Source organism: Oncorhynchus keta, chromosome 30 (assembly GCF_023373465.1).
Source record: "Oncorhynchus keta strain PuntledgeMale-10-30-2019 chromosome 30, Oket_V2, whole genome shotgun sequence".
Lineage (NCBI taxonomy): Eukaryota > Metazoa > Chordata > Actinopteri > Salmoniformes > Salmonidae > Oncorhynchus > Oncorhynchus keta.
Window position 1 is genome coordinate 31,069,883 of NC_068450.1, and position 17,321 is coordinate 31,087,203.

Genomic DNA, 17,321 nt, shown 5'->3' on the forward strand with positions numbered 1-17,321 from the left:
GGCCCAAACCATGAAAAGCAGCCAAAGACCTTCATTCCTCCTCCACCAAACTTGTGCATTGGGGCAGTTAGCGTTCTCCTGGCATCCGCCAAACCCAGATTACTCTGTCGGACTGCCAGATGGTGAAGCAGGATTCATCACTCTAGAGAATGTGTTTCCACTGCTCCAATGGAGGTGAGCTTTATACCACTCTAGAGAATGTTTCCACTGCTCCAATGGAGGTGAGCTTTGCACCACTCTAGAGAATGTGTTTCCACTGCTCCAATGGAGGTGAGCTTTACACCACTCTAGAGAATGTGTTTCCACTGCTCTAATGGAGGTGAGCTTTACACCACTCTAGAGAATGTGTTTCCACTGCTCTAATGGGGGTGAGCTTTACACCACTCTAGAGAATGTGTTTCCACTGCTCTAATGGAGGTGAGCTTTACACCACTCTAGAGAATGTGTTCCACTGCTCCAATGGAGGTGAGCTTTGCACCACTCTAGAGAATGTGTTCCACTGCTCCAATGGAGGTGAGCTTTACACCACTCTAGAGAATGTGTTTCCACTGCTCCAATGGAGGTGAGCTTTACACCACTCTAGAGAATGTGTTTCCACTGCTCTAATGGAGGTGAGCTTTACACCACTCTAGAGAATGTGTTCCACTGCTCTAATGGAGGTGAGCTTTACACCACTCTAGAGAATGTGTTTCCACTGCTCCAATGGAGGTGAGCTTTATACCACTCTAGAGAATGTTTCCACTGCTCCAATGGAGGTGAGCTTTGCACCACTCTAGAGAATGTGTTCCACTGCTCCAATGGAGGTGAGCTTTGCACCACTCTAGAGAATGTGTTTCCACTGCTCCAATGGAGGTGAGCTTTGCACCACTCTAGAGAATGTGTTCCACTGCTCCAATGGAGGTGAGCTTTGCACCACTCTAGAGAATGTGTTTCCACTGCTCCAATGGAGGTGAGCTTTACACCACTCTAGAGAATGTGTTTCCACTGCTCCAATGGAGGTGAGCTTTACACCACTCTAGAGAATGTGTTTCCACTGCTCCAATGGAGGTGAGCTTTACACCACTCTAGAGAATGTGTTTCCACTGCTCCAATGGAGGTGAGCTTTACACCACTCTAGAGAATGTGTTTCCACTGCTCCAATGGAGGTGAGCTTTACACCACTCTAGAGAATGTGTTTCCACTGCTCCAATGGAGGTGTGCTTTACACCACTCTAGAGAATGTGTTTCCACTGCTCTAATGGAGGTGAGCTTTACACCACTCTAGAAAATGTGTTCCACTGCTCTAATGGGGGTGAGCTTTACACCACTCTAGAAAATGTGTTCCACTGCTCTAATGGGGTGAGCTTTACACCACTCTAGAGAATGTGTTTCCACTGCTCTAATGGAGGTGAGCTTTACACCACTCTAGAGAATGTGTTCCACTGCTCTAATGGGGGTGAGCTTTACACCACTCTAGAGAATGTGTTTCCACTGCTCTAATGGAGGTGAGCTTTACACCACTCTAGCCGACGCTTGGCATTGCGCATGGTTGTCTTAGGCTTGTGTGCGGCTGCTCGGCCTTGGAAACAGTTCTTCCGACGAACAGCCTCTGACGTTGCTGCTAGAGGTAGTTTGGAACTTGGTAGTGAGTGTTGCAACGGAGGACAGACCATTTTTACACGCTTCAGCACTCGGCGTTCCCATTCTTCACAATAACAGTGCTAACAGTTGACCGAGGCAGGGCAGGAATCTGACAGACTGACTTGTTGGAAAGGTGGCATCCTATGACGGTACCATGTTGAAAGTCATTGAGCTCTCCAGTACGGGCAGCTCTACTTCCATTGTTTGTCTATGGAGATTGCATGGCTGTGTGCTCGATTGTATACACCTGTCAGCAACGGGTGTGGCTGAAATATCCGAATCCACTAATTTGAAAGCGTCTTCACATACTTTTGTATATGTAGTGTATATACAACTAGTTGATTGATTTAGAAAGTAATTCAGTTTAACACTTGACAAGTGTTTGTGTGATTTGAAGGAGATATTGTAAGGTTATGTACATGTAAGGACAACATAAGGGTTAAATAAATGACTGTAGAGCTGCATTGTGAGACTGAGATTTGGTTGGAGGTGGTTTGAAGTGGTCTAATTTAGTCTGCTTCTGAGCATAGAGGCAAAAACAAGTCATGTTCTGCTCACAAAGCTTTTAGTATGCTTTTGTTATGTTTTAGGACTTGTGAATCTTAGCAAAATAATTTGGAGAAATACATGTATATCTGCCTACTAATTCAACTATACATAACTTAATTGTTTCGACTTTTTCCAAAGATGAATCATTTCCCAGAATGACTTTGTCAGGTGACATTAACATCTCATCACGTAACTATCAGGCAAGCTGAACTATGGTGGAAATGACAGATATATCTCCTCATATTTTATCAGCATTTATTTTTTTTTGTATGTTATTTATTTTGTCATTTGAACGTCCTTTATAAGTTGACATATCTGTCATGTATGTCAGTGGAGTAATACTTACATGCAGGGACACTGTTCAGACACCAGGGGTGCGCAAGTGAGCACAGTTGTAGCCCTTCCCCTAATCCCTCCTCTCCAGCCTGGCCCTCCCACATCCTGCTCCCCCTTCTCCCTGCCCCCGCTCCCCCTTCTCCCTGCCCCACCCAGCCATCTGGTGCTTGGCTCCACACACACACTGCCAGGAATCCATTTTCCCTGCTTCCTTTCAGAAAGAAAAACAGGATGAAGGGGCTCTTTCAGTCCGAGGTTACCCTGGAAACCCCCTGTTCTTTCTCTCTTTAACACACACACACACACACACACCGGGACATAATGTGGACATTTCAACTTTAAAGGGACCAAGTCTATGTCAGCTGCTGTTCTGTCCTTCTGTTAAGTTTAGACAAAGACGTCAGGCTTCTCTTACCCCCCCCCTCTCCCCTCTCCCTCTCTCTCCTCCCTTTCCCTTTAAACTATCAGAGTTATAGCTTCAAACTTTTAGACAACTTAATTTGCAAATGGGAAGCATAAGGCTTCCTGTCTGAACATATTGAATTAAGGTTGTGAAGTTGAAGAGTTTGTAAACCAGAACATAATGGATTGTGTGTATGGGAGAAGCGTAAGAATGTGAGGAGCCTTTGTCCAAACGTTACGTGACACCTGAAACCCTCTCGCCTTCTAGCTGGGCAGAAACTCAGGGTGGAGGAATGTTGTATGGGAAACAGTTGTGTTGAAGTTATATAAAGATGAGTGCAGTTCTCCCAGCTGGCCAGTAGAGGTGTGTCATGGGCCACTGTTTACTCCATAAGCACGCAATGGGCTTTGTCATCTGTAAGTAAGCTTTCAGAGTAAAAATAAATCATTTACCACTCCCCGCATAATGAGAGAATGAAAGAGGAAAATAGATGACAGAAAATGTAGCTTTTCTCTGAAATCTTGTAGTGTAGCTCGGCCACTAGACGGATCAAACTGGGTTGAGAATAGAAATGGAAGTTGCATACAAGCTTCCTTTCTCTCTGCCGTGGTTTTTTCCTGCTCCCTACTTTGTGTCTTTCTGTTTCCACACTGTGTCTTTTCTCGCTCCAAGCCAGCGAGCCGTCACCACCTCACACAGATTTGAGCCTTTTAAGGAGCGAGGGAGGAGGATGAGGGGGGGTGAAGGACAGACTCAGGTCTGGTGACTGATAAACAGTCTCCTCTTTGTACAGACGGAGAGACGGATGGACACACACACTGACACGCAGACAACTCCATGACTTGACACCCCTCGTCCTTCTTCTCCTTCCTTCCTTCCTTCCTTCCTTCCTTCCTTCCTTCCTTCCTTCCTTCCTTCCTTCATTCTCTCTTTTGATAAGCAGCAGGAGATAGATTTGTAATGTTACAGTAGCTGAACAATATTGAAAAGACTTAAAAGCATGTGTGTACACACACACACACACACACACACACACACACACACACACACACACACACACCTCAGTGCCAGACAGCTGTTGGAGAGGCAGGGGGCTGTGGTGGGGGTAACCAGGGGAGGGCAGGGGGCTGTGGTGGGCGTCACCAGGGAGAGGCTGGGGGCTGTGGTGGGGGTAACCAGGGAGAGGCAGGGGGCTGTGGTGGGGAGAGGCAGGGGGCTGTGGTGGGGGTCACCAGGGAGAGGCAGGGGGCTGGGGTGAGGGTCACCAGGGAGAGTCAGGGTGCTGTGGTGAGGGTCACCAGGGAGAGGCAGGGGGCTGTGGTGAGGGTCACCAGGGAGAGGCAGGGGGCTGTGGTGAGGGTCACCAGGGAGAGGCAGGGGGCTGTGGTGAGGGTCACCAGGGAGAGGCAGGGGGCTGTGGTGAGGGTCACCAGGGAGAGGAAGGGGGCTGTGGTGAGGGTCACCAGGGAGAGGCAGGGGGCTATGGTGAGGGTGAGTAGAGGGAAATCAGAGGTCCCCTTTGTGCAGGTGGGGAAAATAGAACTACAGCATGTACTATATTGTGTGTTTGTTCATGGACCTTCCAAGTGTATGTGTGTGTTTTCCCTCTGTAATGGCGACCATGGCTCCTCATCTGGGTGTAATGTGAGTGCTGTGTTCTCAGTAGCCAGTAGGGGTGCCATTGCACCATAAATGACAGGAGTGATGTGTGAGCAACCATTTTAACCCTCAGCCTAGGACTTGTTTAACCCTGAGCCAAGGACCTGTTTAACCCTGAGCCTAGGACTTGTTTAACCCTGAGCCTAGGACTTGTTTAACCCTGAGCCTAGGACTTGTTTAACCCTGAGCCAAGGACCTGTTTAACCCTGAGCCAAGGACTTGTTTAACCCTGAGCCAAGGACTTGTTTAACCCTGAGCCTAGGACTTGTTTAACCCTGAGCCTAGGACTTGTTTAACCCTGAGCCAAGGACCTGTTTAAGCCTGAGCCTAGGACTTGTTTAACTCTGAGCCTAGGACTTGTTTAACCCTGAGCCTAGGACTTGTTTAACCCTGAGCCTAGGACTTGTTTAACCCTGAGCCTAGGACTTGTTTAACCCTGAGCCTAGGACCTGTTTAAGCCTGAGCCTAGGACTTGTTTAACCCTGAGCCTAGGACTTGTTTAACCCTGAGCCTAGGACTTGTTTAACCCTGAGCCTAGGACCTGTTTAACCCTCAGCATGGCACCCTTTTAACCCTCAGCATGGCACCCGTTTGGCCCTCAGCTTGGCACCCGTTTGGCCCTCAGCCTGGCACCCGTTTAACCCTCAGCCTGGCACCCGTTTGTCCCTCAGCCTGGCACCCGTTTAACCCTCAGCCTGGCACCCGTTTAACCTTCAGCCTGGCACCCGTTTAACCCTCAGCATGGCACCCGTCTGGCCCTCAGCCTGGCACCTGTTTAACCCTCAGCCTGGCACCCGTTTAACCCTCAACATGGCACCCGTCTGGCCCTCAGCCTGGCACCCGTTTAACCCTCAGCATGGCACCCGTTTGGCCCTCAGCTTGGCACCCGTTTGGCCCTCAGCCTGGCACCCGTTTAACCCTCAGCCTGGCACCCGTTTGTCCCTCAGCCTGGCACCCGTTTAACCCTCAGCCTGGCACCCGTTTAACCCTCAACATGGCACCCGTCTGGCCCTCAGCCTGGCACCCGTTTAACCCTCAGCATGGCACCCGTTTGGCCCTCAGCCTGGCACCCGTTTTCTGAATTATTGATGACGTCATCATCATAGGAAAGCTTATCTGGGGTGTTGCTCTGATTTTGTCTAGAGCACATCACACACTCAAATTAGATCTGTCTCTCTCTCTCCTCTCTCAATTCAATTCAAGGGGCTTTATTGGCATGGGAAACGTGTTAACATTCCCAAAGCAAGTGAGGTAGATTATATACAAAAGTGAAATATTTACACATACAGAGGTTTCAAAACAATAAAGACATTACAAATGTCATATTATATACGTATATATACAGTGTTGTAACAATGTACAAATGGTTAAAGTACACAAGGGAAAATAAATAAGCATAAATATGGGTTGTATTTACAATGGTGTTTGTTCTTCACTGGTTGCCCTTTTCTTGTGGCAACAGGTCACAAATCTTGCTGCTGTGATGGCACACTGTGGAATTTCACCCAGCAGATATGGGAGTTTATCAAAATTGGATTTGTTTTCGATTTCTTTGTGGGTTTGTGTAATCTGAGGGAAATATGTCTCTCTAATATGGTCATACATTGGGCAGGAGGTTAGGAAGTGCAGCTCAGTTTCCAACTCAATTTGTGGGCAGGGAGCACATAGCCTTTCTCCTCTTGAGTGCCATGTCTGCCTACGGCGGCCTTTCTCAATAGCAAGTATATGCTTACCGAGTCTGTACATAGTCAAAGCTTTCCTTAAGTTTGGATCAGTCACAGTGGTCAGGTATTCTGCCACTGTGTACTCTCTCTATTTAGGGCCAAATAGCATTCTAGTTTTCTCTGTTTTTTTGTTAATTCTTTCCAATGTGTCAAGTTATTATCTTTTTGTTTTCTCATGATTTGGTTGGGTCTAACTGTGCTGCTGTTCTGTGGCTCTGTGGGGTGTGTTTGTGAACATAGCCCCAGAACCAGCTTGCTTAGGGGATTCTTCTTATTCTTATGGAATGTTTGGGAATCGCTTCCTTTTAGGTGGTTGTAGAATTTTCTGGATTTTGATAATTAATGGGTATTGGCCTAGTTCTGCTCTGCATGCATTATTTGGTGTTCTACGTTGTACACAGGGGATATTTTTGTAGAATTCTGCATGCAGTCTCTCAATTTGGTGTTTGTCCCATTTTGTGAATTCTTGGTTGGTGAGCGGAGCCTTGACCGCACAACCATGAAGGGCAATGGGCTCTATGATATATTCAAGTATTTTTAGCCAGATCCTCATTGGTATGTTGAATGTTATGTTCCTTTTGATGGCATAGAATGCCCGTCTTGCCTTGTCTCTCAGATCGTTCACAGCTTTGTGGAAGTTACCTGTGGTGCTGATGTTTAGGCCAAGGTATGTATAGTTTTTTGTGTGCTCTAGGGCAATGGTGTCTAGATGGAATTTGTATTTGTGGTCCTGGTGACTGGACCTTTTTTGGAACACCATTATTTTGGTCTTACTGAGATTTACTGTCAGGGCCCAGGTCTGACAGAATCTGTGCAGAATATCTACGTGCTGCTGTAGGCCCTCCTTGATTTGTGACAGAAGCACCAGATCATCAGCAAACAGCAGACATTTGACTTCAGATTCTAGTAGGGTGAGGCTGGGTTCTGCAGACTTTACTAGTGCCTGCGCCAACTTGTTTATATAGATGTTGAAGAGGGTGGGGCTTAAGCTGCATCCCTGTCTCACCCCACGGCCCAGTGGGAAGAAATTTGTGTTTTTTGCCAATTTTAACCACACACTTGTTGTTTGTATACATGGATTTTATAATGTTGTATGTTTTACCCCCAACACCACTTTCCATCCATTTGTATAGCAGACCCTCATGCCAAGTTGAGTCGAAGGCTTTTTTGAAATCAACAAAGCATGAGAAGACTTTGCCTTTGTTTTGGTTTGTTTGGTTGTCAATTAGGGTGTGCAGGGTGAATACATGGTCTGTTGTACTGTAATTTGGTAAAATGCCATTTTGACATTTTCTCAGTTAATTGTTTTCATTGAGGAAATGTACGAGTCTGCTGTTAATGATAATGCAGAGGATTTTCCCATGGTTACATTTGACGCATATTCCACGGTAGTTATTGGGGTCAAATTTGTCTCCACTTTTGTAGATTGGTGTGATCAGTCCTTGGTTCCAAATATTGGGCAGATGCCTCTGTCGCTCTTTCGCTCTCTCTCTGTGTAACAGTGGATACCTGCTTGTTTTCCTGTTGTTGACACATAGGGAGAACATATATGGATGGTACCACAGAGCAAAACACATTGTCTTCACACAGAGACGCTTTTTATTTATGTTATTTTACCAGGTGAGTTGACTGAGAACACGTTCTCATTTGCAGCAACAACCTGGGGAATAGTTACAGGGGAGAGGAGGGGGATGAATGAGCCAATTGTAAACTGGGGATTATTAGGTGACCGTGATGGTTTGATGGCCAGATTGGGAATTTAGCCCGGACACCGGGGTTTAACACCCCTACTCTTACGATAAGTGCCATGGGATCTTTAATGACCTCAGAGTCAGGACACCCGTTTAACGTCCCATCCGAAAGACGGCACCCTACACAGGGCAGTGTCCCCAATCACTGCCCTCGGGCATTGGGATATTTTTTTAGACCAGAGGAAAGAGTGCCTCCTACTGGCCCTCCAACACCACTTCTAGGGACTGACCAGGACCAACCCTGCTTAGCTTCAGAAGCAAGCCAGCAGTGGTATGCAGGGTGGTATGCTGCTGGCAATGAATGTTTAAGAGAGAGAGATGCTTAAGAGAGAGAGATGCTTAAGAGAGAGAGATGCTTAAGAGAGAGCGATACTTAAGAGAGAGAGCGATACTTAAGAGAGAGAGCGATACTTAAGAGAGAGAGCGATACTTAAGAGAGAGAGCGATGCTTAAAAGGAGAGAGAGATGCTTAAAAGGAGAGAGAGAGAGCGATGCTTAAAATGAGAGAGCGATGCTTAAAATGAGAGAGCGATGCTTAAAATGAGAGAGCGATGCTTAAAATGAGAGAGAGATGCTTAAAAGGAGAGAGAGATGCTTAAAAGGAGAGAGAGATGCTTAAAAGGAGAGAGAGATGCTTAAAAGGAGAGAGAGATGCTTAAAAGGAGAGAGAGATGCTTAAAAGGAGAGAGGGATGCTTAAAAGGAGAGAGGGATGCTTAAAAGGAGAGAGGGATGCTTAAAAGGAGAGAGATGGTTAAAAGGAGAGAGATACTTAAGAGAGAGAGATACTTAAAAGGAGAGAAAGCGATACTTAAGAGGAGAGAGAGCGATGCTTAAAAGGAGAGAGAGCGATGCTTAAAAGGAGAGAGGGCGATGCTTATAAGGAGAGAGAGAGAGAGATGCTTAAAAGGAGAGAGAGAGATGCTTAAAAGGAGAGGGAGAGATGCTTAAAAGGAGAGAGAGATGCTTAAAAGGAGAGAGATGCTTAAAAGGAGAGAGAGAGATGCTTAAAAGGAGAGGGAGAGATGCTTAAAATGAGAGGGAGAGATGCTTAAAAGGAGAGGGAGAGATGCTTAAAAGGAGGGAGAGAGATGCTTAAAAGGAGGGAGAGATGCTTAAAAGGAGAGAGGGATGCTTAAAAGGAGAGAGATACTTAAGAGAGAGAGATACTTAAAAGGAGAGAGAGCGATGCTTAAAAGGAGAGAGAGCGATGCTTAAAAGGAGAGAGGGCGATGCTTATAAGGAGAGAGAGAGATGCTTATAAGGAGAGAGAGAGAGAGATGCTTAAAAGGAGAGAGATGCTTAAAAGGAGAGAGAGAGAGATGCTTAAAAGGAGAGAGAGCGATGCTTAAAAGGAGAGGGAGAGATGCTTAAAAGGAGAGAGAGAGATGCTTAAAAGGAGAGAGAGAGATGCTTAAAAGGAGAGAGAGAGATGCTTAAAAGGAGAGGGAGAGATGCTTAAAAGGAGAGGGAGAGATGCTTAAAAGGAGAGAGAGAGATGCTTAAAAGGAGAGAGAGAGATGCTTAAAAGGAGAGAGATAAGGTGAGAGATGCTTAACAGGAGAGAGACAGAGAGTTGTCAGTACTTAGTGCTGCACATGATGCCAAGTGAAACAAACAATGGTGTTCAGTAGTGGCTGTAATTGGTGGAATCAACGAGGGAACAGACCTTGTTTACAGGCCGAGAGGAAGAGAGAGGGAGTAATGTTTACTGTTCCATTTTGTTTTTCACTTTTGTATATTATCTACTTCACTTGCTTTGGCAATGTTAACACGTGTTTCCCATGCCAATAAAGCCCTTTAATTGAATTGAGAGAGGTGTTTGTGTGTGTGTGTGTGACCTCTAAGACAAAGTCCTGCTCTACACAACTGCTGCTCTGTGTACTCCAGTCCAGTTAGTGACTGTCTTATAATGCGCTGTAGTGAAGTCTGTAGGAATATTATTCCAGTAGTAATAACTAGAGGTCGATCGATTGTGATTTTTCAACGCCGATACTGATTATTGGAGGACCAAAAAAGCAGATACCGATATATCGGCCAATTATTTTATTTATTTGTAATAATGACAATTACAACAATACTGAATGAACACTTATTTTAACTTAATATAATACATCAGTACTATAGTAAACGTGCAATATGTGGCATGTAAGAAAGCTAACATTTGAGTTCCTTGCTCAGAACATGAGAACATATGAAAGCTGGTGGTTCCTTTTAACATGAGAGGCAAGGTAAGAGGTTTTAGGTTGTTGTTAATATAGTATTTATAGGACTATTTCCCTCTATACCATTTGTATTTCATATACCTTTGACTATTGGATGTTCTTATAGGCACTATAGTATTGCCAGTGTAACAGTATAGCTTCCGTCCCCCTCCTTGCCCCTACCTGGGCTCAAACCAGGAACACATCGACAACAGCCACCCTCAAAGCAGCGTTACCCATCGCTCCACAAAAGCCGCGGCCCTTGCAGAGCAAGGGGAATAACTACTCCAAGTCTCAGAGCGAGTGATGTTTGAAACGCTATTAGCGCGCACCCAGCTAACTAGCTAGCCATTTCACATTGGTTACACCAGCCAGTAGGCTGAAAGGCTTGAAGTCATAAACAGCGCTGTGCATGCAAAGAGCTGCTGGCAAAACGCACGAAAGTGCTGTTTGAATGAATGCTTTACGAGCCTGCTGCTGCCTACCATCGCTCAGTCAGACTGCTCTATCAAATCATAGACTTAATTATAACATGACACACAGAAATACGAGCCTTTGTTCATTAATATGGTCGAATCCGGAAACTATAATTTCGAAAACAAAACGTTTATTATTTCAGTGAAATACGGAACTGTTCGGTATTTTATCTAACGGGTGGCATCCCTAAGTTTACATATTCTTGTTACATTGCACAACCTTCAATGTTATGTCATAATTACGTAAAATTCTGGCAAATTAGTTTGCAATGAGCCAGGCTGCCCAAACGGTTGCATATACCCCGACTCTGCGTGCAATGAACGCAAGAGAAGTGACACAATGTCACCTGGTTAATATTGCCTGCTAACCTGGATGTCTTTTAGCTAAATATGCAGGTTTAAAAATATATACTTCTGTGTATTGATTTTAAGAAAGGCATTGGTGTTTATGGTTAGGTACAGTCATCCAATGATTGTGCTTTTTTCGCAAATGCGCTTTTGTTAAATCATCCCCCAGTGTTGCATCGATTATATGCCACGCAGGACACGCTAGATAAACTAGTAATATCATCAACCATGTGTAGTTAACTAGTGATTATGATTGATTGTTTTTTATAAGATAAGTTTAATGCTAGCTAGCAACTTACCTTGGCTTCTTACTGCATTCGCGTAACAGGCAGGCTCCTCGTGGGTTGCAATGACAGGCAGGTGGTTAGAGCGTTGGACTAGTTAACTGTAAGGTTGCAAGATTGGATCCCCCGAGCTGACAAGGTGAAAATCTGTCTTTCTGCCCCTGAACGAGGCAGTTAACCCACCGTTCCTTGGCCGTCATTGAAAATAAGAATGTGTTCTTAACTGACTTGCCCAAAAATACCCTAATTAATCGGCCATTCCGATTAATCGGTCAACCTCTAGTAATAACAGTGGTAGTTGGGGAGAGGGTGTTCATGCTCTGCCCATCACACTTCTCCATTACAGCTTCTAATATAACTACAGTAGCTATGATGACATTACCAGTCAATAGTGTCAGCTCCTGATTCCTATTTACTGTTCTGTCTCTGTGTAAACCAGTCCAAGTCCTGATTCCTATTTACTGTTCTGTCTCTGTTTAAACCAGTCCAAGTCCTGATTCCTATTTACTGTTCTGTCTCTGTGTAAACCAGTCCAAGTCCTGATTCCTATTTACTGTTCTGTCTCTGTTTAAACCAGTCCAAGTCCTGATTCCTATTTACTGTTCTGTCTCTGTGTAAACCAGTCCAAGTCCTGATTCCTATTTACTGTTCTGTCTCTGTTTAAACCAGTCCAAGTCCTGATTCCGATTTACTGTTCTGTCTCTGTTTAAACCAGTCCAAGTCCTGATTCCGATTTACTGTTCTGTCTCTGTTTAAACCAGTCCAAGTCCTGATTCCTATTTACTGTTCTGTCTCTGTTTAAACCAGTCCAAGTCCTGATTCCTATTTACTGTTCTGTCTCTGTTTAAACCAGTCCAAGTCCTGATTCCTATTTACTGTTCTGTCTCTGTGTAAACCAGTCCAAGTCCTGATTCCTATTTACTGTTCTGTCTCTGTTTAAACCAGTCCAAGTCCTGATTCCTATTTACTGTTCTGTCTCTGTGTAAACCAGTCCAAGTCCTGATTCCTATTTACTGTTCTGTCTCTGTTTTAAACCAGTCCAAGTCCTGATTCCTATTTACTGTTCTGTCTCTGTTTAAACCAGTCCAAGTCCTGATTCCTATTTAGTGTTCTGTCTCTGTGTAAACCAGTCCAAGTCCTGATTCCTATTTACTGTTCTGTCTCTGTGTAAACCAGTTCAAGTCCTGATTCCTATTTACTGTTCTGTCTCTGTGTAAACCAGTCCAAGTCCTGATTCCTATTTACTGTTCTGTCTCTGTTTAAACCAGTCCAAGTCCTGATTCCTATTTACTGTTCTGTCTCTGTTTAAACCAGTCCAAGTCCTGATTCCTATTTACTGTTCTGTCTCTGTGTAAACCAGTCCAAGTCCTGATTCCTATTTACTGTTCTGTCTCTGTGTAAACCAGTCCAAGTCCTGATTCCTATTTACTGTTCTGTCTCTGTTTAAACCAGTCCAAGTCCTGATTCCTATTTACTGTTCTGTCTCTGTGTAAACCAGTCCAAGTCCTGATTCCTATTTACTGTTCTGTCTCTGTTTAAACCAGTCCAAGTCCTGATTCCTATTTACTGTTCTGTCTCTGTTTAAACCAGTCCAAGTCCTGATTCCTATTTACTGTTCTGTCTCTGTGTAAAACTACAGTAGTGTGTGTAGGTGTCCAACACACTGAACTCAACGCAGTAGAACACACTCTCCTCACACAAAAGATCCTGACCTTGTCCCAACAGTTTGGTGTGTGTGTATCAGAGCTATCCATTTCCAACTGCATTGTGAACTATGTGCAGTAGCCGTGTGCAACGTGAATACTCTTCCCCCGGTGGTGGAGACAGTGATGTTAGTTCCTCTCTACCCTAGGGTTTTTATCCCCCTTTATACTGTATCTATCATACTGTTTCTCATGTCACCTCTGTTTACTTCTGTCAGTCTTTCTAACTAATGCTTTATTGTCCTCTCTCCAGTCCTGTATTCATCCTCCTCTCTCTCTGTCTCTCTGTCTCTCTGTCTCTCTCTCTCTCTCTCTCTCTCTCTCTCTCTCTCTCTCTCTCTCTCTCTCTCTCTCTCTCTCTCTCTCTCTCTCTCTCTGACTCTCTCTCTCTCTCTCTCTCTGACTCTCTCTCTCTGGCTCTCTCTCTCTCTCTGACTCTCTGTCTCTCTCTCTCTCTCTCTCTCTCTCTCTCTCTGACTCTCTATTCTGATGTGTTCCCTTCTGAAGTATTCACATTAACACAACCTCTCTCTCTGTGTCTCTGTAGTTAAGAAGGACCAGGAGGGAGTGGAGGAGAAGAAGATGACTAAGAAGGTGAAGGAGCTGAAGGTGTTGGACTCCAAGTCCTCCCAGAACCTCTGTAAGTGTCTGAACACTTCCCCTGATCTGACCGACTCTCCACGTTCCAATGCAGCAAGCAGTCAGTCCAGTAATGATTCCTGACTGTTGGGCTGAGGGTGGTATGTGTTGGGCTGAGGGTGATGTGTGATGGGTGGTAGGTGTTGGGTGATGGCTACACGTGTTAGGTGATGGGCCGTGTGTGTTTCAGCCATCTTCCTGGGCTCGTTCCGTATGCCCTACGAGGAGATTAAGAATGTCATCCTGGAGATCAACGAGAAGCTGCTTTCTGAGTCCATGGTGCAGGTACAAATCTGTGTGTGTCTGTGTCTCTCTGTCTGTGTGTCTGTCTGTGTGTCTGTCTGTGTCTCTGTCTGTGTCTCTGTGTGTCGATGTCTGTGTGTCGATGTCTGTGTGTCGATGTCTGTGTGTCGATGTCTGTGTGTCTGTCTGTCTGTCTGTCTGTGTGTCTGTGTGTCTGTGTGTCTGTGTGTCTGTGTGTCTGTCTGTCTGTCTGTCTGTCTGTCTGTCTGTCTGTCTGTCTGTCTGTCTGTCTGTCTGTCTGTCTGTCTGTCTGTCTGTCTGTCTGTCTGTCTGTCTGTCTGTCTGTCTGTCTGTCTGTCTGTCTGTCTGTCTGTCTGTCTGTCTGTCTGTCTGTCTGTCTGTCTGTCTGTCTGTCTGTCTGTCTGTCTGTCTGTCTGTCTGTCTGTCTGTCTGTCTGTCTGTCTGTCTGTCTGTCTGTCTGTCTGTCTGTCTGTCTGTCTGTCTGTCTGTCTGTCTGTCTGTCTGTCTGTCTGTCTGTCTGTCTGTCTGTCTGTCTGTCTGTCTGTCTGTCTGTCTGTCTGTCTGTCTGTCTGTCTGTCTGTCTGTCTGTCTGTCTGTCTGTCTGTCTGTCTGTCTGTCTGTCTGTCTGTCTGTCTGTCTGTCTGTCTGTCTGTCTGTCTGTCTGTCTGTCTGTCTGTCTGTCTGTCTGTCTGTCTGTCTGTCTGTCTGTCTGTCTGTGTCTGTCTGTCTGTCTGTCTGTCTGTCTGTCTGTCTGTCTGTCTGTCTGTCTGTCTGTCTGTCTGTCTGTCTGTCTGTCTGTCTGTCTGTCTGTCTGTCTGTCTGTCTGTCTGTCTGTCTGTCTGTCTGTCTGTCTGTCTGTCTGTCTGTCTGTCTGTCTGTCTGTCTGTCTGTCTGTCTGTCTGTCTGTCTGTCTGTCTGTCTGTCTGTCTGTCTGTCTGTCTGTCTTAGAAATGCGGTGATGCAAATGTGTGTTTTGTTTAGTCAAATGTTGTATTCGTCCTGTATGTAAATAAATGTTCTGTGTGTGTGTAGAATCTGATCAAGCAGTTGCCAGAACAGGAGACGCTGAATGTTCTGGGGGAGATGAAGGATGAGTATGAAGACTTGGCAGAGGCTGAGCAGTTTGGAGTCGTGGTGAGAACTCACACACATGATGTTGTCTGACTTAACTACTAAGAGCTGGAGAGAACCACGTGGCTGACTGGAAAATGAAGCGCTACTAAGCTCTGATTGGTCTGAATAAACCACAGTGTTAGACATGGTCTGAATAAACCACAGTGTTATACATTGTCTGAATAAAGCACAGTGTTAGACATGGCCTGATTAAACCACAGTGTTCGACATGGCCTGAATCAACCACAGTGTTAGACATGGCCTGAATCAACCACAGTGTTAGACATGGCCTGATTAAACCACAGTGTTAGACATGGCCTGAATAAACCACAGTGTTAGACATGGCCTGAATAAACCACAGTGTTAGACATGGCCTGAATAAACCACAGTGTTAGACATGGCCTGAATCAACCACAGTGTTAGACATGGCCTGATTAAACCACAGTGTTAGACATGGCCTGAATCAACCACAGTGTTAGACATGGCCTGAATCAACCACAGTGTTAGACATGGCCTGAATCAACCACAGTGTTAGACATGGCCTGAATCAACCACAGTGTTAGACATGGCCTGAATCAACCACAGTGTTAGACATGGCCTGATTAAACCACAGTGTTAGACATGGCCTGAATAAACCACAGTGTTAGACATGGCCTGAATAAACCACAGTGTTAGACATGGCCTGAATCAACCACAGTGTTAGACATGGCCTGAATCAACCACAGTGTTAGACATGGCTTGAATCAACCACAGTGTTAGACATGGCCTGAATCAACCACAGTGTTAGACATGGCCTGATTAAACCACAGTGTTAGACATGGCCTTATTAATCTGTAGTGACGCCCAGCCCGTGAACGGGACCGTTATCATCATCTGACACTAATTAGCATAACGCAACGGACATAAATCTTCCTATTCATGAAAATCACAAGTGAAATATATTGAGAAACAGCTTAGCCTTTTGTTAATCACACTGTTATCTCAGATTTTCAAAATATGCTTTACAGCCAACGCTAGACAAGCATTTGTGTAAGTTTATCATAGCCTAGCATAGCATTATGCCTTGCTAGCAGCAAGCAAACTTGTCACGGAAATCAGAAAAGCAATCAAATTCAATTGTTTACCTTTGATGAACTTCGGATGTTTTCACTCACGAGACTCCCAGGTAGACAGCCAAAGTTCATTTTTTCCCAAAATATTATTTTTTGTAGGTGAAACAGCTCCGTTTGTTCTTCACGTTTGGCTGAGAAATCGACAGAAACATGGCAGATGTTGTTTAGAATCCATCCTCAAGGTGTTTTTCTAATATCTATTCGCTAATATATCAGTCGGGACAATTCATTTTTCAGTAGGACCGATTGGAGTAATGGCTACCTCTGTATTTTATGCGAGAATCTCTCTCGGAGCCACCATGTGACCACTTACGCAATGTGGCCGCCTATGGCTATTCTTCAAAAAGAAATGCGTAAAACTACGTCACAATGCTGTAGACACCTTGTGGAATACGTAGAAAGCGTAAGCTCGTTGATGGTACATTCACAGCTGAATAGAGAGTCATTGGAAAGCAGCGCTTTCAAAACCTGGGGCATTTCCAGATTGGATTTTTCTCAGGCTTTCGCCTGCAACATCAGTTCTGTTATACTCACAGACAATATATTTCCAGTTTTGGAAACGTTAGAGTGTTTTCTATCCAAAGCTGTAAATTATATGCACATTCTAGCATCTTTTCCTGACAAAATATCCCGTTTAAAACGGGAATGTTTTTTTGCCAAAAATGAAAATACTTCCCCCTAACACCAAGAGGTTAAACCACAGTGTTAGACATGGCCTGAATAAACCACAGTGATAGACATGGCCTGAATAAACCACAGTGTTAGACATGGCCTGAATAAACCACAGTGATAGACATGGCCTGAATAAACCACAGTGTTAGACATGGCCTGGATAAACCACAGTGTTAGACATGGCCTGGATAAACCACAGTGTTAGACATGGCCTGAATAAACCACAGTGTTAGACATGGCCTGAATAAACCACAGTGTTAGACATGGCCTGAATCAACCACAGTGTTAGACATGGCCTGAATCAACCACAGTGTGTTAGACATGGCCTGAAACAACCACAGTGTTAGACATGGCCTGAATAAACCACAGTGTGTTAGACATGGCCTGAATAAACCACAGTGTGTTAGACATGACCTGAAACAACCACAGTGTTAGACATGGCCTGAATCAACCACAGTGTGTTAG

General features: G+C 44.9%; 1 protein-coding gene across 1 annotated transcript in view; it reads left to right on the forward strand.

Annotated features, from left to right (window-relative positions):
- Positions 1-876: 876 nt before the first annotated feature.
- The window catches only part of LOC118381458 (protein diaphanous homolog 1), a 51,774-nt gene continuing 35,329 nt past the window's right edge, over positions 877-17,321 (forward strand). Inside the window, exons 1-6 of the mRNA XM_052487006.1 lie at positions 877-900; positions 4,055-4,399; positions 5,285-5,501; positions 13,604-13,696; positions 13,886-13,980; positions 14,992-15,093. Coding sequence (XP_052342966.1) covers positions 877-900; positions 4,055-4,399; positions 5,285-5,501; positions 13,604-13,696; positions 13,886-13,980; positions 14,992-15,093 — 876 coding nt within the window. The remainder of the gene's footprint in view (positions 901-4,054; positions 4,400-5,284; positions 5,502-13,603; positions 13,697-13,885; positions 13,981-14,991; positions 15,094-17,321) is intronic.